The sequence below is a fragment of the Podarcis muralis genome, chromosome 11 (assembly GCF_964188315.1).
Source record: "Podarcis muralis chromosome 11, rPodMur119.hap1.1, whole genome shotgun sequence".
In the NCBI taxonomy this organism is placed as follows: domain Eukaryota; kingdom Metazoa; phylum Chordata; class Lepidosauria; order Squamata; family Lacertidae; genus Podarcis; species Podarcis muralis.
In genome coordinates, this window is record NC_135665.1 from 51585352 (window position 1) to 51609948 (window position 24597).

Genomic DNA, 24597 nt, shown 5'->3' on the forward strand with positions numbered 1-24597 from the left:
CTTAAATATGAGCTCTGCCCACGCACATGCAGCCATCTGCAATGTGGGGATGATAATAATAATAATAATACTGACCTACCTGACAAGGTTGTTGTAAGGAGTACTGAGATAATTTATGTGAAGCACTCTGAAAATTCCAAAACATTTTATAATTGCTGGTATGCTCCAGAACCTTTAAGAAATCTATGAGCTGTGTGAATTACACAGCAGGCCTCGCTTTTTTTTTAAAAAAAGAAATTACATTTTACCTGCAAAATTAGAACTACTATGTAGGTAGTATTATTCACGTATAGAACAGTTTCATTATTCAGAGGGCTTCATGGTCCTTCATCTTTATGTGATGCAGCATGGTACTATATGATGGTGCTCTGAAAAAGACTCACAGTGCTCAAATAGTACCCTTTCCATCTATCACCTTGGCAACATACCTCTCAGTTCATCTTTCTGCGATTGCTTGCACCTGAATGCATCTCCTCCTCATATATGTAAACCGAGAGGCTAAAACAAGCTGAAAGCAACATAAAGAGCCAGTGGGAGGTGCTTGGCTTATGTCTGTGTTAACCCGAAGACAAGCAACCTTGAAAATAGTAACCGGGTAGTTCAGAATTCAAAACTTTAGTCGACTAATTGGAGAGTGAGACCAAGAGACTGTGAGGAAGGAAGGGCACGTGAAGCTGAAACTCACTAGGTGGCCAATTCAGAGGAACACACTAGAAATCAACTCACTCCTATGTATTCCTAAGTGCACAAACCAACCATTGCAAACCACAACCATCCTCAAATACACATTAAAGCATTGGCCTGGTTTGCACATAACGCTAAACCATGGTTTCCTGAACAATGGAGTAGTGTTATGTGTGAAGCCTGCCCAGCAGCTTAACTATATTTTGGTTTTCTATTTTTTACTTCTACCAGCAAAACACAGTCTGGAGTAATGGTTAGCTGCTAGCTTATGAACATTTGGTTTGTTTTAGATCTGGCTTGGCATTACATATGACCCCAGTGCCCTTCCTCAGTCATAGTTTGTTTGGCCACCCTGTCTCAGAAGCTCACCAATCATTAAGAGATCACTCAGGCCTCAGATTAAAACACAGCACCATTGAGGCAAGTCCCATTGCTTGCTATGAAGGGTCAAGCGTAGCTCACACAAATTCAGGCCTGCATTATGTATACGCTGCATCAACAAAAAACGAATTCTGCCACCTGTGTAAGTTATGCAAATTAACCACATCGCCATATACTCATATACCTTGCATGATTTAAAATGTCTCTCCTAGTCACAGAGAGTGGCAAAGAACCACCCTATACACCCTATATAGAGCCTAGCCACTGGAAATCCTGTTCATACTGTCCTTTGGCTTCTGAGAATGTAACAGCCATCCTCTGAGAACTAGAGACTTGCTTTAAAAAGAGTGAAACAAGAGTATTTCAAACGATACAGGATTCTGTGACAGGTACCAAGCCTTATTCATAACAACTGCTGAATACTGTTTATGCAACCGAACTGCTGAATACGTTAAGAACTGAAGAAGGGTGTGCTGGATCAGGCCAATGGCCCATCTAGTCCGGCATCCTGTTCTTACAGCGACCAACCAAATGCTGGTGAGCACAAGAGCTCTCTCCCCTTCTGTGATTTCCAGCAACTGTTATTCAGAAACACTGATGCTTCCTACACACAGCGCTGCACTAAATCCCTCTTGTTCCCACAGTCCATGCTATTCTCAAATCACATAACAGGAACTGCTATAAGAACACCATGGTTTGCAAGGCTCACTGTGGTCCAGATCATTACAGCCTTCCCTGTGGTCCAGATCATTACAACTCTCAGCATCTCCCAGGGCTGGGCCTTGCTGGCTGAGACTGATGGGACTGTGCCAGCTTTGGCAGGTGGGCAGAGCAAACCCCCCCTGTCAATTATATGATGGACAGGTGGGCTGCCCTACCCACCTGTCCAAATCCCTTGTCCTTGCTTTAAGACTTCCCATGTGAGCATGGGAAAGTGGGGACTGCACGCTCTTTGCAGAACTCTACCCGGAAGAGGAAGGCAGCTCTAGAAAGCCTCCCAGATTCCTGGTTGTGCATTCTGGTCTCCGATCTAGTCTACGTTTCAATAAGCAACGGAAACAAAATCTGTAGGAGAGGGAAGCAAATCCTTGGCGGCCTCAGTTAAAGCGAATCAGGTAGCACGTGACAGAAAAGACCCCTTTTTCTGCCCGAGATCCTGGTAAAGCTGTTGCGAAACAAGAGGAGACAATACTGGGCTAAATGGATGCATAGTCTGACCTACGGGGTGTTAGCTTTTCAATGGGGGCTACAAATTTATCCTACGCCTCCGAGCTCCTGATCTGACATAAAACTGGCGCCGCCTACCATCTTATGCAAGCATCCAGGCTTCAGCCTTCTCCGTCAATCAAAAAATACATCATTTCACGGGTTTTTCAATGTAGTGTTTAAGAAATGACACAGCGCACGATCCTTCTCCCTGCCTCTCCCACCATTGTAAACTCAATTCACAGTACTCTACGTATTTGTTTAACTGGGAGCAGCTAAGCAGCAAAATACTGAAGCACCTCAACAGGGCTTTCGAAAGAGTCCAAGGACCTCTCTCAAAAGTGCAGTGGAGGAGAGCAAAAGAGCATGATGCTTAAAACACAAGCAGCACAGACCCTCCAGGGCATTCCTTACATGTAAGAAGTGATGAAAAGGAAGGATAGCGCTTTGGGGCAGCTCCCATTATTTCAGGGGGGCTTTTCTGCAGGAAACTGCAGCTGGGTTCTGTAGCCGAACACGGAAATGCCCTCTCACATTAATACGGGGAGATTTTCCAAAAAAGCACCTATAATGTTTATGCAAGAGGCCATAATAAAATTATTCTAAATCCTCCTGATCGTTAAGAATGTTATTTGGGGGCATAAATCCAGTAACTACAAAGCAAGCAGACAAACAAAAAAGCTACTTGCCTTTCATTTATCTTCTTTTAACTTTTGCTTTCTAGTGCAGTTTTGTCAATCCTCCCTTGGGTATATATATATTCATAGGCTTCCTCGTGACTTCAATGCTAAGGTGTGTGAGCCACCACAATGTGCGACGTTTCCACACACACAACGCTGGCAATTTCAGAAGCTCTAGATCGTGTGGCAGTCCAATGACACATGGTACAGCTCCTTAACATGCCAGAATTAACCACGGTTTCCAGGAAGGATGGTGGTAACATGGAAAAGAGCTGGGGGAATCATGGCTCCTCCCATGTGACCTCTAGCATGATCATAGAGTTATGGAACAGACGGGCGTGTTCCCTTGATGTTTTAGTGACATCAGAAAGGGACCACCCCCACGCAGTTTAATGGAAACCTAAGCAATGCCCTAATATGAAGAACTCTGTTTTAAAACGAACTTGCTGTCCGGAAAAAACAACAAAAACAACTGACCAAAACCGAAAAACAAAATGAAACAAGGATTTCCCACTAAATACCAATACCAACACATAACAAAGAGTATAAAAATTATCTGTTTAAATATATACAAACTCTGTTCAACTCAAATACTGCTTTATTTCACGTGGAGTGTTTTTTTTTAAAAAAAAGTCTTTAGGGGGGTTATATATATCTATGTATATATATATTTCTCTATATATCTCTCTCTCTAGCGATGAGGTGAAGAAGATATTATTTTCAGTACAGAATATATTGCAACAGCGTGTGAAGAGCTGTTATCTCCATTGTGTGGCAGGTTTTCTGTACCAAAAATGAATGAAAGAAAGAAAGGTCAGTCACGTTCTGAAGTAGAGAAGGCTTCTTCTTTCTCTCGCTTTTGGGATATGCGTGTGGGGTGGGAGGGAGGGGCGAGTCATTTTTCAGTTGAGCTCATTCTTTTGGATTTAATGAAGGCCATTCCATGTGTCCGCATGTGGGTGTTTAAGGCCGCTTCTGTTTCAAAGGTCTTTGCGCAAACTTTGCACTTCCTGTCGGACACGGCACTGTCAGACGACTCCTCCTCGCGGCTGGGCTTGTTCTCCTGTTGGCTGTCTTCCCCCGACCCATTCTGTTTCGAGACGGGCTGGGGCTCCTTCAGCTTGTGTACGATGAAGAGATGGCGGGAGAGGGAGACGTGGGAGGTGTAGCAGAGGCCACATTCCCTGCACTGGTACGAAGAGCCGTCAGATTTGTGCTGGGGAATATGTTCGTGGAACTGAAGGAGGTTCTCGGTCGTGAAGCCGCAGACTGCGCACTTGTGGACTTTGAAAACGTTGATCTTTAGCTTCTTCAGCGGCTGAGTGATGGCGCCTCGAGGGGGCCTGAATTCCAGCACCGGCTCTTCCAATTTACGCTTCGGACTGGGAACCTGAAGTTGGAACAAATCAGTTTTAAAATATAAACAACCCAGCTATGATCATGTAGCTGTTCTCATGAATGTTCACTGCTTCTGCACTAGAAATAAGTGTGTGCATTGAGCCAAGGATCATGTTCGGAATCAGCCAACTGGGAAGCACTTCTTGACACAATGCACAATTTAACTTATGGCATTCTCTGCCAAAGTTTGTGTATGTGTTTGGGGTGGTGATGGTTACTACCTTAGATGGCTTTCAAAAACATAGTGGTGTATCCGACACGGAGGACAGGTTTTACAATGGCTGTTATTTATTTACAGTGGACGCTCGGGTTGTGAACGTGATCCATGCGGGATGCACGTTTGCAACCCGCGCATCTGACCAGGATAGATAGCAAGGGTCTGTGATGCCTAAGGAGGTCAGGCTGCACATGCAGGCAGGAGGCAAAGTGATCTCAGGGTACAAAGCCAATTAGTGGATTAAGGGGTAAGACTCTACATTCTGAATCAGGGGTCAGCATGGCCACCAGTTTGTGGGTGGAAGACATGAGCAAGGGAAGGGCTCACAGGGTGCGTGGGGGGTGGGGAAGAGGGAAGGAGGCATGGGGGGCAGTGAGGGAGCAGTTACAGCACCTTTTTTTTCTAGGAAAAAAAGTGCTTGGTCTCGTGTGCCTTCAGACCAAATACTGGCTCCCGTTTATTAAGCACTGGAGCCACTTTCCACCTTTTGATAGCATCACATGAAGAAACATTTGCAGCCCCAACTCCAACCGCTCACCGGAGCATTATACTCCAGTGCTGCAAACTCACATTCTTGTGTTCCATTGTTTCCAACAATTCTTCAAATCTCATTCAGGGTACTCTATTCAGCCAAGTTCAGACCCACAATGTCCTGTGCCCAACACTAATGCATAATTATTATTTTTTACCACCCTCCCAGCCTAGACACATTGTGGGTGCAGGAAGGAGAAGAAGCAAGGGAAGAGATTCACTGCACTAACTGTGTTGGGAGAAATTCAGGGAGAACCTATAACATAGAACTCGAACAGGTGCTTTGCCCAAGGACTGACCTCAGGCCTATGAGAGCTAGTGCCACAAAATATTAAATGGCATGACTCAGCACAACGTGAGATCGTATGAGGGAGGGGACTACGTTGTCCATTTTTCTGCACCTGACCCAGTTCTGTGGCACATAAGCCAACCCAGCTTTGGAATTGCATGCAGCTCAGGAATCACAGTCTGGCTCTTAAGAATGCAGTACTGGTCTACGTCCAAGTTATTCCAGAACTATCTGCAGGTCAGGCTAAAAAAAAAAATCCCGATACAGATAATAAAAAGGCACAATCCTAGCCTGAACACTTTCCAATCTCCTTAAATAGGCCACAAAACCCTTTTTACGTTTGGAGGTGCTTTCTTCACTTTTTCCCTCAAAAGACAAAAGAAGCTTCAAGTTTCCCAACTCTGATTTGTTGAGAGGACACAGAAGTTTATTCAGCTGGTGTTCCATGTTCCTTTTTAAAGACCAGGACTTGCATACAACTAAGAGCTCACCTTCGCGTCTTCTTTTACCGCGCTTTGTCCTACATTGCTGGATTCTGTCATCTCTTTCACATCGGGCTCTTTAATGCCGTGCATCAGCTGAATATGCTTTTCGAGCATCAACCGCTTGGTAAAAGTACGCCTTGAATCCGGACAGTGCCTGCATGAATAAAATGCATAGCAGACCATCAACAGTTATGATCAACTAGTTGGTACTAACAGTGTTTGCACAGGTGCTCACGTGCCTGCCCTTAAAATGGCTGAACGTGGCTAACTCACATCTTACTGATTTCAATGGGTGTGCTCAAAAATATAATTTACTTTTGTAAAAGTCGGTGAGGCGATATAGGCCTTCAGCTTGGCAGGTCTTTATTTGGAAGGTTTGGGGATGCAGGATGGAATAGTGGGTGGTGGGCCAGGGCAATTAGTGGGAATGGGGCCAGTTTTCCTGAAACTTGGTTAGTGTTGTGGGAATTTTCCTTGGTTTGTTTTGGAGGAATGGGTACACTAGAGGAGGGCTTTTTCCAATGTTATCTATCTCCATTTGCACCCATTGTTTCCTTTCGTCTTCTAGGACGTATGGGATTACATTGCACTTGGTTGGCGAACGTAAACAAACTGTGGAAAAGACTCTATGAACCGAAAATGGAGATGCTATATGTACTTTCCTTTGTTTGTTTTGCAACACAAGTAAATCTTTAAAACACACACACACATTTTACTTGGATTCAACCTGAAGAGCAATAGAAGCACTCTCTCTTACACATACATACACCCAGGCCATTTTAACTTATTTGCTACATAAAAAGCAGCTTGACTGCTGCTACCTATATTATCCAGCAACAAGTTGCCTTAGGAAACAGCTGGGTGCATTCCAGGACACACTTCTGGTTTCAGTAAGCCTAACTGTCACCATGCATGTGCTGAGAACGCACTTTAGCAATTGTCCCATAATCCTCTACAACCAAGGGTACATAATGTGGTGCCCACTAGACATTTGAAACCACAATGAGTCCTCCAGATGTTCTGGGCTCCTATGGGGCATGGCTTTCAGCATGGCTGATGGCAGGGATGATGGGATTTGTAGTCCAGAACATCCGCAGGGCACCGTGTCAGCTATCCCTCCTCTGTGGTAGGCAGTCTTAAACAACAGACATGTACGGGGTTCTTCAACTCTGGGTCCTCACATGCAGCAGGACTCCAGCTTCCACCATTCCCGACAACTGGCAAAGCTAGCTGAAAATGATGGGCATTGTAGTCCAATGACATTTGGGGACCAAAAGGTTGAAGAACACTGTGTGGCTCCACCTGGAGACTCATTTCCTCTAAAGAGTAGGCTGAAATGTGAGCAGATTGTCTTGTCTCCAGATATGCTACCAGGCCTCTCAATGAGCGAAGAAGGGCAGGTTGTTGTTTTTTTTTAAAGGTCTAAGAGTTATTATAACGAACATAGTTGCGCAGAACTCTAAAAAGCAGAACTTACGAGCAGGTATAAACTTTCCTAATGCCTTTGTGCTTGATACGATTGTGGCGGCAAAGGCTGTGCGAGGAACTGAAGGATTTGTCGCACTGTCGGCAAGGATGCTTCTTCATTTGCTTTAAAGAAAGGAAGTCAAAACGTTTTTTTAAAAAAGGAGGTACATTACGATATGTGCCAGTTAACTTAAAACTTTACCTTAAACAAAGCAATGTCGCGAGCATGACACATCCCAGGGCACCATTATGACGTGCTGTGTCCACCAGAGGGAGCAGGGCTGGGTTGTACAGCAAATTATTTCTAGAAAGCAATGGAAGCCACTTCCCCTTTACTAATTCTGATCCAGTATAGGTAGCCTGATGGCTCTACAAACACAATGCTTTGAAAGACCTACTTGTGTGGTTTCCCAGATTTACAATTACCAGTTGCAGCTGCTCTGCCTAGCCCCCTAGAAGTCAATCGAGTGGGGGAAATTAACCAGGCAAAATGGAAATCAGCTAACGAGAGGAGGAATGGCGTCGTACACAAAAACCAGCTGTTAAATGCAGAGCAGCATATGGAGGGATACATGTGAATTATTTCCATGCCCTGTGCTCAGATCTTCCTGAACAGGTTGCTCACACACCTGTCATTTGACCCACAAGACCTATGGACCATTGTGTCTGTCCCCCTCCCCCCCAAAAAAATCCAAAATAAGTGGGGACTAGCCAATGGCTACGAGCCATGACAGATACATGGAAGCTCCATGCGCAGGAGGAGAAGCCTGCCTCGGAGTATGAGATGCTGAGGACATACAGCAGTTCTTGCGCTGCTCTGTGAGTCCCAGAAGTTTCTAACTGGTTGCTGGACCGCAATATAAGGAGGTCTGTGTCCAGCAAGTTATGTGATGCTCTTATCCAGTCCACCTGCGGGACACAGATCCATCACTGGCATTCCTCGCCTCTGGCTGACAAGCTTGCTAGGCCCAAGCCAAACCCAAGGTTGCTAGGCAACCCCTTACAGCTCTCTCTTTAGTAGCCATTCGCAACACAAATGATAAACAGCAGCAAGAGGATCTGAACAAGGCTTGCTGCATGATGACCTACATAAATGACCCAAGAAGCAGTAAAACATTTTAACCAACGGCCCGTATCAGAGAATTTATCCTACTCTGGAACAATTCACACACACACACTGCTTTATTTCAGCTTCCATCTTTGAAAGCTGCTACATGGGTGTTTCATTATAGCATCTCCTACCCATGAGAGCCTGGTTATTACGAGCTTTTTTCTGTCTTTACCAACACCTCTGAGCTTATTACATTTTCGCGGTATTTCCCATATGGCTTTCTCTCACGTCTCTCTCTCCTTCCACCCAAGGCAGCAAAACTGACATGGTTTTTATTAGTTTTACTCCTGCCTAGGGGCCGGTGCTGAACATCAACCATGAAAAATTATGAGCTTTTAAAATTTCTTCCTTCTTTTTAATTTTACTACTCTGAAAGCCTCGTTGGCAGGGGGGAGCCAAAAGCAGGTTGGAGTCGATAAGACTGTTATTAGTTCAGAGAAGTGGGACTTGCAAGAAAATATTACAGTATGGAGTGTTCCTGCTCAGGGTTCCAGCCAGCCAGTGCTCTTTCAGGACACTCCATTACATTCCCTTTCTCCACTTCCGTTTCTATTCCTCTTCTGAGGTGCCTTTTTTTGTGAACATTGAGCATACTGCCTGCCCACCCTGCTTGGAGTTTGGTACATATTTTGCAGCAGCATGACCAAGGAAACAGTCTAGTAAGACTGGTGACTGAAAGAATAAACTTAAGGTTTATTACTCATGGCAAACAAAGCAAATAGAGGTTTTTACATGTGGCCAAGATGGAGCCAAGAAATTAACACGGGAACATGCAAACTCATTTTTGGACCAGGGATGTGGGTGGCGCTGTGGGCTAAACCACAGAGCCTAGGAAAACCAATCTGTGAGGAGTAAGAACAGGGGGCCTTTCTGTTTATTGCATCTCCCCACACCACTGGTCCAGGTAACTTACAGCCCTTTTTGCTGTACAGTGGTACCTCTAGATGAGAACGGGATCCATTCCAGAGCTCCGTTCGCATCTAGAAGCAAACGTAACCAGTGACGGCACGTCTGCGCACGTGCGCGTCGCTTTTCGCCACTTCTGCGCATGACATCATTTTGAGCATCTGCGCATGCGGCAAAACCCGGAAGTAACACGTTCGGTTACTTCCGGGTTGCTGCGGAGCGCAACTCGAACGCGCTCATCGTGAAGAACATTCAACCCGAGGTATGACTGTACTCCTATTCAAAATCAGACACATTCTGCTCAATAGGACCGACTAATCAGGGCACGCCTGTCATGTTAATTCATCGCAGCAGCTTTAAGAACATAAGAAGAGCCTGCTGGATGAGGCCAATGGTTTAACCAGGCGAACAACCTGCTGTCACAGGGACCAACCAGATTCCTAGGAGAAGCCTGAAACAACAGCCGTCTGCCCACTGTTACTCCCAGGAAAACGGCACTCAGGAGCAATGTGCTTCCAAGTGCGCAGGGGGGACCATAGCCATTGTGGCTGGTAGTCTTCTACAGCCTTCTCTTCCACGAATTTGTCTAACCCTCTATCACAGCCATCCAAGTTGGTGGGCGAAAGCGCTTAAAATTTAACAGATCTAGGCAATAACATACTCGTGAAAATTTCTAGCATTGAATCTCCCTTCTGCGCTGCAGGAAATGTAAACCAGGCTGATCCATTGTGTTGATTTGTATATTATTTCTCTCTATAACCCTGTGCCTTTTAGCGTGCATGATCTTATTTATTCTCTGGATTTATGCTTACATAAAACTAAATAGTGGCCTTTTTCCCCGCTGAAATTGTGTGATGGCTGGTTACTTAAAATGCAATCAAATCTGCCTGGTCTGGCTTAGAAAGAGAGAAAGAGCCCATTCCAGCATGCAGAATTGACATCAGTCAGTTTGTCCTGGGCTTCACCATGGTGAAGGGATTTATTTATTTATTTTTGCCAGGGGTGGGGTATTATCTTTTATAATAACTTTTCAGCAACAGGCAAGTGCAATCAATAAACCTCACTGCTGGTTTGGTTGCAAGGTGGGCGACTAACGGGGACGAATTCTTCCCATGCTAAACATCCTCGTCAACAACTTGAAAACGGCCCAGATCTAATCTTCTAATTCTCCGCTCAACACCCGCGATTTACCTTTCCGTGTTCTTTCCTCATGTGGGATATGTAAACATCTCTCTGAGTAAACAGGCGATCACATTCCCAACACGTCCAGCCGGGATTGGGGACTTTCGGGGGCTCTGCTTTCTTCACAGGGGAGGGGGACTTCTTCTCTGCCTTTTCTGTCCCGTTGACGGATTTGGAGTCCTCCTTGTTGTGACTGACCGAGTTCTGAGTGGTGGGCTTCGTGCTCAGCGGCAAACTGATACCCAGGTTCGGAGGCCCCTCGACACTTTTCAGCGTCCCGTGCATAGACTAATTCAAAAAGAAAGAACAAACCAAGGTGGTACTTGCTATCTAGAGAGAATACAAGGTGCGATGGCCAGCAGGCGGAAGGCTGGAGAAGCCAGTGTGGTGTAGTGGTTAGCGCGTTGGACTAGGACCTGGGAAGCCAACAGGGTTCAAATCCCCACTCTGCCACAAAACTCACTGGGCATAGCTGTCAAGCGTCCCTTATTTGGCGGGACAGTCCCTTGTCCCAGCGCCATGTCCCGTTGCTGTCCCTTATTGACGATGTCCCTTAAATAAGCTACTGAAGGTAATGGGGCCCTTTCTATGTCCAGCTGTGCTTTGTCAACCACAAATTGTTGCTGTTTTTTTGTGTTGAATATATGCTATATGGTAATTTATGGACCTAATAGGTATCTAAAGCCATTTGCACGCAACAAAATATGTATTTCATCAAAGTAATTGTTGATCCCTTATTTTGGCTGCTGATCCCTTATTTTCGAGGCTGCTGGTCCCTTATTTTCAAATCTGTAAGTTGACAGCTGGGTGACCTTCGGCCAGTCACTCACTGCCAGCCTCCCAGGGTTGATGCGAGGATAAAATGGGGAGGAGGAGAACTACGAAAGCCACTTTCAACTCCTTGGACGAAAAGCAGAATGCAGATATGTGATAAATAAAATAAAATAAATGCAGTTACTTGTAGATTAAGTTTCACGAATCCATGGCACCCATAGGCCAATGTACAGAGGCGACAAAAACCACATGACACAGCTGGACTATACCACTTCAAAGATGGGGGACTGCATATCTGAATTCCCGCTACCCGCCATTACCTTGCACAGAGAGAGCTGCCATGTTGGGGGTGGGGGGAGTGTTCTAGCCTAGCTTTTCCCCTTATATTCTGTCAAGGTTGTCTGCTACAGATAAAAATCTCACTGAGGAATCCCTGGGTTTGCGCAGAACACAAGCTGAAAGTTACTGCGGTAAAGCCAATAGCTTAAAAGCAGAAGTCCAGTGGGAAAAGGCTACTGATTGCCTCATGCCTTAGTATAAATATATATATATCATTATAAATACCAAAGTTCAAAGGAATGAAACTACCAGAAGTAGTAAGGTAAAGGGACCCCTGACCATTAGGTCCAGTCGTGACCGACTGGGGCTGCGGCGCTCATCTCGCTTTATTGGCCGAGGGAGCCGGCGTACAGCTTCCGGGTCATATAGCCAGCATGACTAAGCCACTTCTGGCGAACCAGAGTAGCGCATGGAAACGCCATTTACCTTCCCGCCGGAGCGGTACCTATTTATCTACTTGCACTTTGACGTGCTTTCGAACTGCTAGGTTGGCAGGAGCAGGGACCGAGCAATGGGAGCTCACCCTATCGCGGGGATTCGAACTGCCGACCTTTTGATTGGCAAGTCCTAGGCTCTGTGGTTTAACCCACAGCACCACCCGCGTCCCTACCAGAAGTAGTAGTCAGCCTCAAAACACCACTCCAGAAAAATCTTGTGGGGGTTTGTTTTCTTTTAACCTATAAAACAGAGAAAGAAAAAGTCTCTGAAAGTGGATTCTGTAACTTCATAGTAATCTGCATGAAGTTTAGAATCTATGCAGATTAAGGGAGCGACCATAACTCAGTAGTACTATAGCGCAGAGGCTGGGACATCTCTCATCATCCATGACTGCAGGCCACGCTCGCTGCGGCTGATGAAAGCTCCAGGCCAACAACATTTGAAAGGCATCGCACTGCACCCCTGGCATAAAGTCCAGGTTCAGGCTTTGATCTCTTCAGTTCAAAGATTTGGGAAAGTCCTCTGCTCTGAGACTTGGGGAAGAGCAGCTGCCAGCCTGAGTAGACAGTACTGGGTTAAGCAGTTTAGTGACCTGGTTCCTAGAATATAATGCCGTTTCATGCGTTCACAGTTTTATCATTCGCAAGCCTGCTTACAAGGGCATCTAACCTGGTGTCAGGAATGTGCCCACCCCACCCCCCGAGCGCAGGGGAAGGGTTAGACTCAGAAATCGAACTAGGTGAACAAGGGTCTGACTCTGCAGATGAGAACTGGCTGACAGTCGAGAAAGGGCAGCTCGACCCCCCCCCCTTCCTGGGGAAGACTCTGTTAGCTCTCAAGAAGAGGCGGAGTTGTACGGCAGCCAGAGCACTGCTAGGCAATCAGCAGATAATCAGAGATCTGAGTCAGTGTCAAGTGGGAGTGGGGATGGGGCAGGCCAGTCTCTCAGTCCCCGTTCTAGGCGTCTGGATAAGATCAGATGGAAACGGAAGGGCAAGAGGGGAAAGGCAGGAGTTTGGCGTCCTTCCTGCTGTGGGAGGGGTGAAAATTCAGACTGACCAACTATTGCAAATGCGAGCAGGCAAGAAGCTGGGCTCTGGGTGTGTCTTTTTTGTAAATAAATGTGCATAAAACTGCCGGAGAGTCATTACATTACAGGCTTGCTTGCCTGCCAGAGATCATTACACCTACTTTCATCTACTTCTGGTGGCTCCCTGTTATGGTTGCCAAACGAAGCCCACACACCTTGATATGATCCATCATGAGTTGCTTCTGTGCGTACAAAAGCGAACAGTCTGGACACTTGAAGACAGACACTTTCTGGTTTTCGATGTGTTGGTCAAAGTGGCGATACAGCAAAGGCTGCAGGGTGAACACTGTGTCGCACATGGAGCATTTGTAGATTATCCTTTTAAAAGAAAAACACACAGAAAAAGGCAGTTGAAGACATAACGTCTGTCTGTTGTAGCATTTCACTTATTCCAAAAGACTGCATTATTGGCATAGGTTTTTAAACCGTACCCCGATTTTCTGTCCCACAAAGGGGCTGCTCAAAGGGGCTTACACATGAAAGCAGGCAGGTAGAGAATTGGACCCTGGTCTCCCATGTCCTAATCCAGCACTCTAACCACTACCTCATACTGCCTCACAGGGCAGTGTGAAATTGTAGGTGAAGCTAACCACACATAAGCCCAATGCACGGAAGCAATACCCGAAAAGGCCCAGATATGTAGGTCACTCAGTGGCAATCAGGCGTTTTCATTTCTAAGGCTCATAAGAACAACCTTTGCAGAACTGAAAGTAGTGCTTGCATGGCAATGGGCTTTCAAACGACCCCTTGAGGCTGTAAATCATCTTGGTGGTTTCAGTGCCTTTCCATAAACGCAGACAAAGGACTCTTGCTCCTAATAAGGGAAGCATTACCAGCCACTTATCATTAGAACTGACACTGAATTTTCACCCGAAGCAAAATTCGGCTGAAGAATTGGAGGGACGTCAAGGGGAGCCGGAGGAATGTTTGAAAGGAACGGCAAAAATAATAATTAAATTCTCATTTTGCACTTTCCTCCTTTTTCTATGAAGATGCATTGTAGATGCTGTATCTGTATTATGCATTTATAACAGCGGCATACCGGTTCTGACTTAATAAACCCTGGGAAATGTAATCTGGCAAGGATGCTTAGATTTCTCTATTAAAGACCCTTATCATTCTCTCACACACTTGAGAGAGGAATAGCCATTTGCATCTGGAGTGAGCACAGATATCCCTATTTAAGGAGCGGGAAACTGCAGGGTTTTTTTTGGGGGGGGGGGCGGCTTCCGGCCTCTTGTGGCTCTTCCTGTGCCCTGACCCTCAAGGGCTGTTGCCTGGCTTCACTCTCCTCACATTCTTTTGCCCGGTTGGAATGTGCCTGTGAACTGCCTTTTTCCTGTCCAGATGTAGAATGAAGATGTTTGTACATAATTGGAATGTAGCCTGTCGTACAAAGTTGTACCCATTGCCCCGCCTACTTTTGCCTTTGGCTCCACCCATTTTTTTGCCTCTGGCCCTGCCTACCATTGACGTGTGGCCTTTGGAAAGTTGTCCATATGCCCTTGGGCTGAAACAGGTTCCCCTAAACCAGTGATGGCCAAACTTGGCCCTCCAGCTGTTTTGGGACTACAACTCCCATCATCCCTAGCTAACAGGACCAGCGGTCAGGGATGATGGGAATTGTAGTCCCAAAACAGCTGGAGGGCCAAGTTTGGCCATCACTGCCCTAGACCATCAACAAGGAAGTACTGAAGTGAATATGAGAAATCTGGGGAGAGGAAATCAGCGAGGCTTCAACCGCTGCAAAATCCCTATTTGAAAGGTCGGCTCTGTGTAGGAAAACGGGGCCTAAAATTTGCTTTGACGCAAGACCTTTTCAACACGCTAAAAATACACGGATCTCTGTGCAACTTTTTCAGTTACACGGGAGCAGGGTGCTCATACACTCTCACCAATTTCACTCATAAGTTTCTTGAATTAAGCAGGAAGGTATGAAAGGAGGTTCTAAACATATGCTGTCGAACATGCTGCTCTTTTGTCTCATTTATATATGGCACCTGTCCTTTAATTTTAGAAACACCGTTGGAAGTCGGAGAACCAGCTCCTGCCAGGACTGTTCCTGCTTCTCTGATGGCATATGGGGAGTTCTGGTCATGACACGCAACATTCATTTCTGAGCATGATAACCGTAGCATTGCAAGTCAATAGTCAAGTAGGATGCAAAGACCAGAGATGCTTACTTGGGCTCCCCTATCTTGATTCCAGGGTGCTGCGTATAGGCGTGGGAATGAGTGCTGGGCGCCGACTTGAATGCCATTGGACAAATGGGACACTTGTAGAAGACTTCACAGTGAGAACCTTGGATGTGGGATTTGAGCGCCGCCACATCAGAGTATACCACATTGCAATGGACACAGCTGCAAGAGATGGAGAGTTATGCCAATGTTTTCTGTTGTGCAGTGCAATGCAACACCGTAGGGTCTAAGTGCCAGCATCCTTCTACAAGGTGTAGAAAATGGCCAAGGACACAGCTATAACTGCACACAGAACAAATAAAGGATATAAAATGTATTCAGTATGCTCTACTCTTTCTAAGAACAGTGATACCTTGGTTCTCAAACGCCTTGGTACTCAACAACTTGGGACCCAAACACTGCAAACCCAGAAATAAGTGTTCCAGTTTGTGAACTTTTTCCGGAAGCCGAACATCCTCTGTTTTGAGTGTTATGCTTCTGATTTGAGTGCCACACTTCCATTTTGAGTTTTACACTGAGGTCTCTCTGTTTTTGCTATTTCTTTTGCATTTTTGTGGCTTTTTTGTTTTGTTTTTGTGACTGTGCGGAACCCAGTTCAGCTACTGATTGATTGATTGATTGTGTGACTGCAGTACATTGAATATTGCTTTCATTTTATGCATCAGAGGTCTCGTTAGATAGTACAATTCATGTTAAATTGCTGTTTTAGGGGTTGTTTTTAAATGGATTAATCCATTTTGCATTACTTTCTATGGGAAAGCACGCCTTGGTTTTGGAACGCTTTGGTTTTGGAACGCACTTCCGGAACAGATTAAGTTTGAGAACCAAGGTACCACTGTATCACTGAAAGATTCTCAACCCTGGGGCACAGGGCACAAAGGACTGTGGCCCAGACCAAGGTTTTTATCTTCCCCTGTACAAGATTGGTAAGAAGCCGACAGCTCTGTTCTGCATGCAGGAAAAGTCTCACGATGAAAGAAGCAAAAGATAAAACAAAACCCCCTGTGACCCTCTCTCCCTTTCTGATATCATGCCACAAAGACACTCATAGTTGGAACAAAAGCATAGTTCAGAGCCATGCCGAAGTAGCCTGCATACTTTGAGCAGCTGTGCCTTAACAAACCTACCAATATTAATGAAAATGTCATCCCCCAAATTTGAAGCTTGAGGATGCTGTACAGCTAGAGTGGCCAGATGCCAAAGCAAGGAGGTTTTTGCATCTTGCCCCTGGAAAAATTATGTGGCTAACTTATTCCCACATATCCTTTCCATCTGTAATTTACTCATGGAGCTTGTTCTAGAAGAAGCATGTTGAGAGTCAATTCAAAATATCCTCATCAAGTGGATGAGCTACCACAAAATACCATAATTATTATTCCGAAATATGCATATAACAGATTTTGAAACTTGTTTAAAGACTAAGCTTGTAAAATTTGGTCCCTTGCTATGTGCCTGTAGATTCAGGTATTTTAAAAAAATGTACTCGAATAATTATATGGCACTAACAATATGCCATTTCCCCTGAAGTTTTGGCTTTCTGAAACTTTATACAGCATACCACTTCACAGTCTCAAAAGTATTTTTATTATACTGACCGAAATCCAACTCTTCGAGTGTAGTGCAGGCAGTTCTTTGTGACGTGGGTCTGGAAATGTACCGATCTACAGATTGCACCACACTCGGGACAGGTGTACGGCGATTTGTGCTGATGAATTCTCTGATGCGATGCAAAGCTGCACAGGTTGGGTAGCAGCATTTGACATATACTACACGTCTTCTATACAATAAACCGGAAACAAATGAGATGATAAGGCAATTGTTTGTCCTGGGCACACGTTAACATTTAATAAAGGTAGTCACGATTCATCACATCATCATCATCATCATCATCATCATCATCATCATCATCATAGAAAGTACCATTATGGGTGTTTCAGTTAAAAGGGATAAGAACAAAGCAATAAAATGGACCCATTACACCACTGTTCCTTTAAACTGAATTCCTGTCTCTTAGGTCCAGGTTGAGAAAGGACAGGTGCATTATATCCAGTAAAGTACATGTAACTGCATTTGCTAACCACATTCAATGTCACAACTCTTTCTCCTTCTCTTTTAATTAGATTAGAACCTAAGGGTTGAATCCAACGAAGCCATTCCGCTTGAGCTATGAAAATTCTCCTTTGCATTTTCTTTTCTAAATAAAGTTTTGTTAACATTTTTTCACAATACAAGACGAGCTAATCTACACCAAAAAAATAATGAAGAGAAAAGAAAAGCGACAGGGAAAGAAGAATTCAAGATCCCCTCTCACAAATATATCTAACTGTTGTCTCATACAAAGATGTGTCCCTTCAGCTCTCACCCCTCTCTTCTCCCAGCCTCCCTCCCCTTCCTTTGCTTCCATATCCTCATACATCAAAAAGCATAATGACAACAATAAAGAAGGGAGTAAAGGAAAAGAAATCAAAGCAAGGAAGGAAAACAAAAGAAAGGAAGGATGCGAGGAGAAAGGAGGGAGTATTCCAAAAAACGACACTATAATTCCAGTCAGTTGTCTTTCGTCAGCATGTTATCCAAGAAAGTTTTTCCAAAGGAACCCATGAGAAGAGGGCAGCTGCCAGTCATGTTCCTTAACTTTAATGGGTTCAACAAACAGATGCCAAACTTTAGAAAAGTTGTCCTTTTTCGGATTGTGTAGGGTTCCAATATATTTTGCTAACTTTTCCATTAGTTCCAAGCTCCTGTAATTTGTTCGGGCCACTTGGGAGAACCACCAAAGTTGGGGTGTGGAGAGGTTGCACAGGAGGAAGAAAGGGAAAGTTATGTTGCACAAGCAGAAATCATTCCACTTGCTTGTGCAGAGTCATTGTTAGGTGCAACCCTGAAGGGTTAAACTCCATGAAGGAGGAAGCTTGACTTCTTTTGCTTAAGTTGTAAATGAAACATCATGTGCTTTACGGACTGTGTTGAAAGGCATGGGGCAAGTCAGGGGGAAGGCTCCCTTTTTATTCAAGAAGAAATCAGAAACTTTAGGGATGGTGAAAAACCCAACAGGAATGAGCTGTTTTTCATAACTCATTCTCATTTCAAAACCCTGATCCACAGCTGTAGCAAATGAGGTCTATGGATGGGTGCAAAGACTGGTAGGGGTGTCATGGCGTCCACAACAAATCTACACTAGGCATCTTCAGGCTATGCTGATTTTGTTTTCGTACTGCTCTTCCTCCAGAGCTCTGGGTGGTGTTATGCATCTATACAACAATATTGGTTAAGCTGAGAGACAGCAACTGGCTCAAGATCAGCCAGGAAGCCATGCAGCTGGACAGGGTTTTGAATTCAGTTCTGTCTGGTCCAGCTCGTGAACCCTCACAAACCCCATTGGTCAGTTCCATCTCCCCAAGCTTTGAGTCCGGTTATTCCCTGGGGATGGGAGACTGCATCAGTAGGTAAAAAGGTAAAGGTCACCTGGGCGGTTAAGTCCAGTCAAAGGCAATTATGGGGTTGCGGCGCTCATCTCGCTTTCAGACCGAGGGAGCAGGCGTTTGTCCACAGACAGCTTTCCAGGTCATGTGGCCAGCATGGACTAAACCGCTTCTGGCGCAACGGAACACCGTGACGGAAACCAGAGCACACGGAAATGCCGTTTACCTTCCCGCCACAGCAGTACCTATTTATCTACTTGCACTGGCGTGCTTTCAAACTGCTATGTAGGCAGGAGCTGGGACAGAGCAACAGGAGCTCACCCCGTTGTGCGGATTCGAACCGCCAACCTTCTGATCCGCAAGCCCAAGAGGCTCAGTGGTTTAGAGCACAGCGCTACTACGGCATCAACGTCCTATGTCCACACCAACTCTAAGAACCTTGGAGGGAAGAGCAGTATAGAAAACAGAACAAGAGAGTACAGGAGCAATGAATGTAATGTTGACCCCTTGCTGTCTTTTCTAAAAATAAATAAATAAATACAGCTATTTTAATATTTCGCAAGAGAAAATTTGAAGCACTGTCTAGTCTTTTATCTGCCCCTCCCCACCAGCCCTCAGTATCAGACTCGCCTCTTTGGAATATAATCCTAATCATGCGTAGGTGCCATCAACACAGCAGTGTTGAATAGGCATGGATTTCCTGGGTGTTGTTTTTTACGGGCTTTGATAGTGACTGGAAGCCACACAAAGCTACAATTCCCAGAGCTCCCTGGAAGACTGGTTGCTAAATCACCCCGCCATGACTGCTTGGAGTAGCACGATATTGGTTTAAATGTATGTTGCTGGTGCAGCCTTACTCTTTAGTAAGTCCCACAAGGCACAATGGGGCTTTCTTCTGAGTCAATGCACATAGGCTTGTAGCGCCTAAAACCCAGTACATAGAACATGTGAGAGGAGCAGCAGCAAAATGTTGCAGTATATCCTCCCTCTATCAGAAGCACTCCTTCCAACTGATATCCGACATTCTGCAACTACCGAGCATGCTCAGTCTTCGCTGGAAGGTTGAGGGGGATGTCCACCAAAATTTATATACCTGCAAACCTCAGGAATCCCATTACAACGCTGCAACTTTCCTCTCTTGTTCCCCAGTGGCCTCCAATCCTGTCAGCACTTAACCACCTGAGTTTGCCATTATGAGGTGCTGCAGTTCTGGCCTGAATCACTTCAGACCTTCAGGGGTCGAATTTTGGAAGGCACCATCAACTGGGGGCGGGGGGAGGGAGGGAGGGAATATGCCTTATATGCAACGAACTAACATTCGGAGAGACCTGCGCCACACATTTCTCTCAGGTATTCTAGTTCATTATTACATGCAGGGATTGAGGGAGTATTCAACAATACAAGCCCTGCCCCACCTGTGGCCCAAAGTAGGTGCAAACCAGAATGTTAGCGTTTTGCGTGTGCTTGGGCTTTTCAGTTTGGAAAGAAGAGATAAATGAGGTTCTGCAGTTAATCCATGGGTAACCTAGCAACCTGGAAGGAATTTCACTCAGCTCCACAAGTACAATTTGCCACAGAAGCTAGCTATTTTTTAATTTTAAAAAAGAGATTTCTAGCTCGTTTGAAATTATAACCAATTCATAAATCACACAAGATGTGTACAAGCTCAAATTTAAGAGTGTGCTTTGCCAGGAACAATTTGCATCTATATATGCACATGCCGATCTACATTACACCGAATTGGCCAGATGTGCCTTTTGCTGGGAATGGGGGTGCGTATCGGCAACTGAAGCCACCCAGTTCTTTTGCTGGGATCTGAGCCAATATTTTATTTTGCCTCTTGCTTTTCCCACCCTAAAGCTGAACATGCACTAAAGATCTGTAAATTCTCTTTTCCCCCCAGAAAATTTTACATTTAAAATATAATTGTGCGTGTTAGTGGTTCTGCTTTCATATCAATGAATAACAAACCAACAAACAAATAAGGAAAGTAAACCAGAGGTAATATTAACATTTTGAGCTTACAAAAAAGCATTGCACAATTTATGACGAATTCTATATTTCCAAAAGTGGCATTGCTTGATTTTAAAAGCTACCAATATATAAGACATAAGCCCCAAAGGGTGGTAAATATTACTTTCACAAATAAACTTCACTCCTGCAACCCATTCACGCTGTTTTGTTCATTTGGCTGCTCTCCCCTTCCTCAAAATTTGTAACAGTGTTCGTACATTCAGAGTGATGGCAGGCAGCATGGCCCTTGCTCTGATTTGGCTTTCAAGCTTTTATTAAGATTAGCAACTATTATTACATAGCATTTCTAGAAGGAAAAACGGGGGCTAGTTTACAGTCTACTGGTGGTGAACGGCTTGCAAAAAGGCTCTGCTATCTCACATGCTGGCTCGTTTAAGAAGTTCAAATCATAATCAGCTCCACTGCAGAGACCTCATCTTCCACAGCCTCTTAATCCCCTGGTAAATTTCCATTCTAAACAGGAGCAGCTAGCTAGCCAGCTTTGGAAATGCCTAGATACTCACTGTAGGGACCAACTCTTGCTTTGATCACAATTTGCAACAGAGCCAGGAAAGGGTTGGGGAAGACCTTTTTTCCCAGCTGGGGTAGATTCTTCTACTTTAGAAAGCAAGATGTCAAAAGTATATTCAGGACAGAAACATGCACATTTTCTCTTAGCCTTTCTGCTCCCAAAGCAAACCGCTCTTCAGACTCGGGAATCGGGCAACAGAAAGGCACAAAAAGGCAGCCCAAGTTCTTGAGCCCCAAACCCCAAGAGTAAACCCTAAATAAAGTATGCAGTCAATTCCAGAAAGCAGCTGATGTTTATTGTCAACAGTAGATCTAGAATCACAGGTTGCCCCATAAACCAAAACTAATGCAATGCGAATATAGCAACACACACACACACACACACACACACACACACACTGTCCCAAGAGTCCAAAAAAGAAGAAGAGAGTAATATACTGTACATGGATCCAAACAATCCACAAGAGAATTATATGACTAAAAATCCCGAGCAACATGAGCTCTGGATAATGAACAAACCACTTTTGAAAACACACACAAATGAATCTACCTTATGTACAGGGATGGGTGAAATCTACAAATTTTGGTTTCCCTCTGTTTATTGTTTTTCCAATCTCAATTTCAGTTCTCTACATACCCATATCAGTTTGCAATGTATTTGTCTGTTTTAATTCATCGACATTTTGGTGTGAATTTTGCCTAATATACACATTTTTTTGCAGATAAATTTTCCCTAATATAATTCACTTTTGTATGTTGTTTTCACTAATATAGGCATTTGCGTGCACAATTAACCCCAGTATACACATCTATCTAAACATTACTTGGCTGGAGCACTGCAGAGCAAAATTTGGAGTGTAGATTGGGACGGGGGTGGCGCTGTGGGTAAAACCGCAGCACCTAGGACTTGCCGATCGCATGGTCGGCGGTTCGAATCCCCGCGGCGGGGTGCGCTCCCGTCGTTCGGTCCCAGCGCCTGCCAACCTAGCAGTTCGAAAGCACCCCCGGGTGCAAGTAGATAAATAGGGACCGCTTACCAGCGGGAAGGTAAACGGCGTTTCCGTGTGCTGCGCTGGCTCACCAGATGCAGCTTGTCACACTGGCCACGTGACCCGGAAGTGTCTGCGGACAGCACTGGCTCCCAGCCTATAGAGTGAGATGAGCGCACAACCCTAGAGTCTGGCAAGACTGGCCCGTACGGGCAGGGGTACCTTCACCTTTACCTTTTAGATTTCAAAGGACAGCAGCATTCCAGTTATTTTATTGGTTTCAGAAGTGCAAATTAGGTAACTTTGCTTTTAAAAGTGAAATGAATCATATTTCTCTCCCATCCCTATTCATATGTAGCTATATCTTGGCTCAGGAGATGAGGCAAAGGCTGTTTACTAGAACCTCCCTCTCTGTAACTGTATGGGTAAACATGATGTAAAATATGGATTTCTCACTGAAGAGCTACAGATCTAGTTACCATGCCAGAGTCTGGTTCGTTAACTGCAGTTAACTGGACAAATTGCTTCACCATCTGAAGCACAGCCATGTTAATTGGTTATGCTTGTTCATCAGTGGTGTTAGCCACATCATTCTCCTGAAGATTGTTTGGATACATAGCTCAGTTGGTAGAGAATGAGACTCTTAATCTCAGGGTTAGGGGTTCAAGCCCCATGTTGGGCCAAAAGATTCCTGCATTGCAGAGGGTTGGACTAGATGATCCTCATGGTCTCTTCCAACTCTAGGATTCTATGATATACATTATCTTGTTTCTGAATGAACTTTTTGTTGTTGATATGTATTTCATGTAAAATGTTCTTGCTCTTTGACCTAGAGAAATACAGGGATATAGGAAGCCCTGAACACATAATTTTTAGATGTCCCTTTTACGATGAGGCACATAGAGAAACCATTGACCCCCTGCTGGTGAGGCTTGCTGACCTCCTGGTAAAGCAAAAATTCGGTCTTCTCCTGTTAGGCAAAGACCACAACACGACCCGGATTGTCGGCAGATTCTGCGCACAGATCTGTAGGCGCAGACCATCCCCTGATTCAATCTAGTTTGTTAAGAAAATTCCCAAACCCGGATCCACGGGCAACTTTGGGTCATTTCTCTAAGATAGTCTATTTTAAAGTTTTTATGTGTTTATATGCCTATCGCACTTTTAAACTTAAAATCCATTGTTGTATATTGTTTTAAATGTTTGTTTTGCTTTTGGGATTGTAGTTCCAGTTGTGTTTCTCAAGCTGGTCTCTGACCATAATAAATTTCATTCATGATTCATGACCTAGAGAAATAAAAGATCTATCTATTCATTTAAGTTGTTTATGTCCTGCTTTTCCAATCTCACTGTGCGCTAAGTCTCAGATTCTGTTGGCACAAGGATTTCTCTTTGCACAACGGAATTACTCTGTCCTTCCCCTGTGCACCCTCTAAATCTGTTCTCAGGGTTCCCCCACCCCTCTAGAACAGATCTGGGGACAGCGTGTGACACTTGGGGTAAGTGTATGTCTGTTTGTGCTAGTGTTAATCCTTGCAGTAGCACAAAAGTCAGTTGAATACCACATATTCTCATTTTAATGTAAGCAGCTTTGGAGACGTAACAAATAAAAAATGAATGAAGTATTAAAATACTGTTGGCCACAAAACCCAGCACTGCCACCAGTTGTGGAGATAACTCCCCGCAGAAGCAGAGCTGGCCCTGGCATTGCTCAGCCTTCATTGCTACCTCTTCTTCCAGGATTTGGGTAGTGCAGAAGGTGCTCTGGTATTCAGAAGGAGCAGACAGAACAATTCTATTTGTAGGTTTTTCTGTTGTTTTTAAAGTTACTGTTATGGTGAACATTTTACGTAGATGATGTAACCTGCCCTGGGAATGCTTCTTGATGGAAAGGTGGCATGAAAAGGAAGAAAGCAAAGCCCAATGAAAACATCCAGAGTCCATCGCAAAACGACTTCTGGAATAAAAATGTGTTCATGCGCCATATAAAAATGGGACAGAAGGAAGCCTTGCAGGATCTATGAGGGGGGAGACTTCCACAACTGCAGCACCACCACGAAGAAGGCACTGTCCCAGTTGCTCATCAATCAGGTATTTGCTAATCACAGACTAAAAATCCCAGGCAGTTTTCTATGTCCGTAAGCTTGGGATCAAGTTATTCTCTAACTGTAGAACTTAACTTGGGTAAGCGACATTTCCGATTTTATTTCAGTGCCTCCTTGAAACCTACTTATTTAACTGTGCTTTTGCAAGTATCTAATTCCGG

The 24597-nt window shown here is 44.7% G+C and overlaps 1 protein-coding gene across 11 annotated transcripts in view; it reads right to left on the minus strand.

Moving 5' to 3' along the window:
• Nucleotides 1-230: 230 nt before the first annotated feature.
• The window catches only part of ZNF532 (zinc finger protein 532), a 51474-nt gene continuing 27107 nt past the window's right edge, over nucleotides 231-24597 (minus strand). For all 11 annotated transcript variants that reach the window (XM_028747951.2, XM_028747947.2, XM_028747956.2 and 8 more), the window contains 7 exons: nucleotides 16972-17153; nucleotides 15362-15538; nucleotides 13334-13496; nucleotides 10547-10825; nucleotides 7349-7461; nucleotides 5878-6025; nucleotides 231-4341 (listed from right to left, as the gene is read on the minus strand). In XM_028747951.2, the coding sequence (XP_028603784.2) occupies nucleotides 3847-4341; nucleotides 5878-6025; nucleotides 7349-7461; nucleotides 10547-10825; nucleotides 13334-13496; nucleotides 15362-15538; nucleotides 16972-17153 (1557 nt within the window). In that variant the 3' untranslated portion in view covers nucleotides 231-3846. The remainder of the gene's footprint in view (nucleotides 4342-5877; nucleotides 6026-7348; nucleotides 7462-10546; nucleotides 10826-13333; nucleotides 13497-15361; nucleotides 15539-16971; nucleotides 17154-24597) is intronic.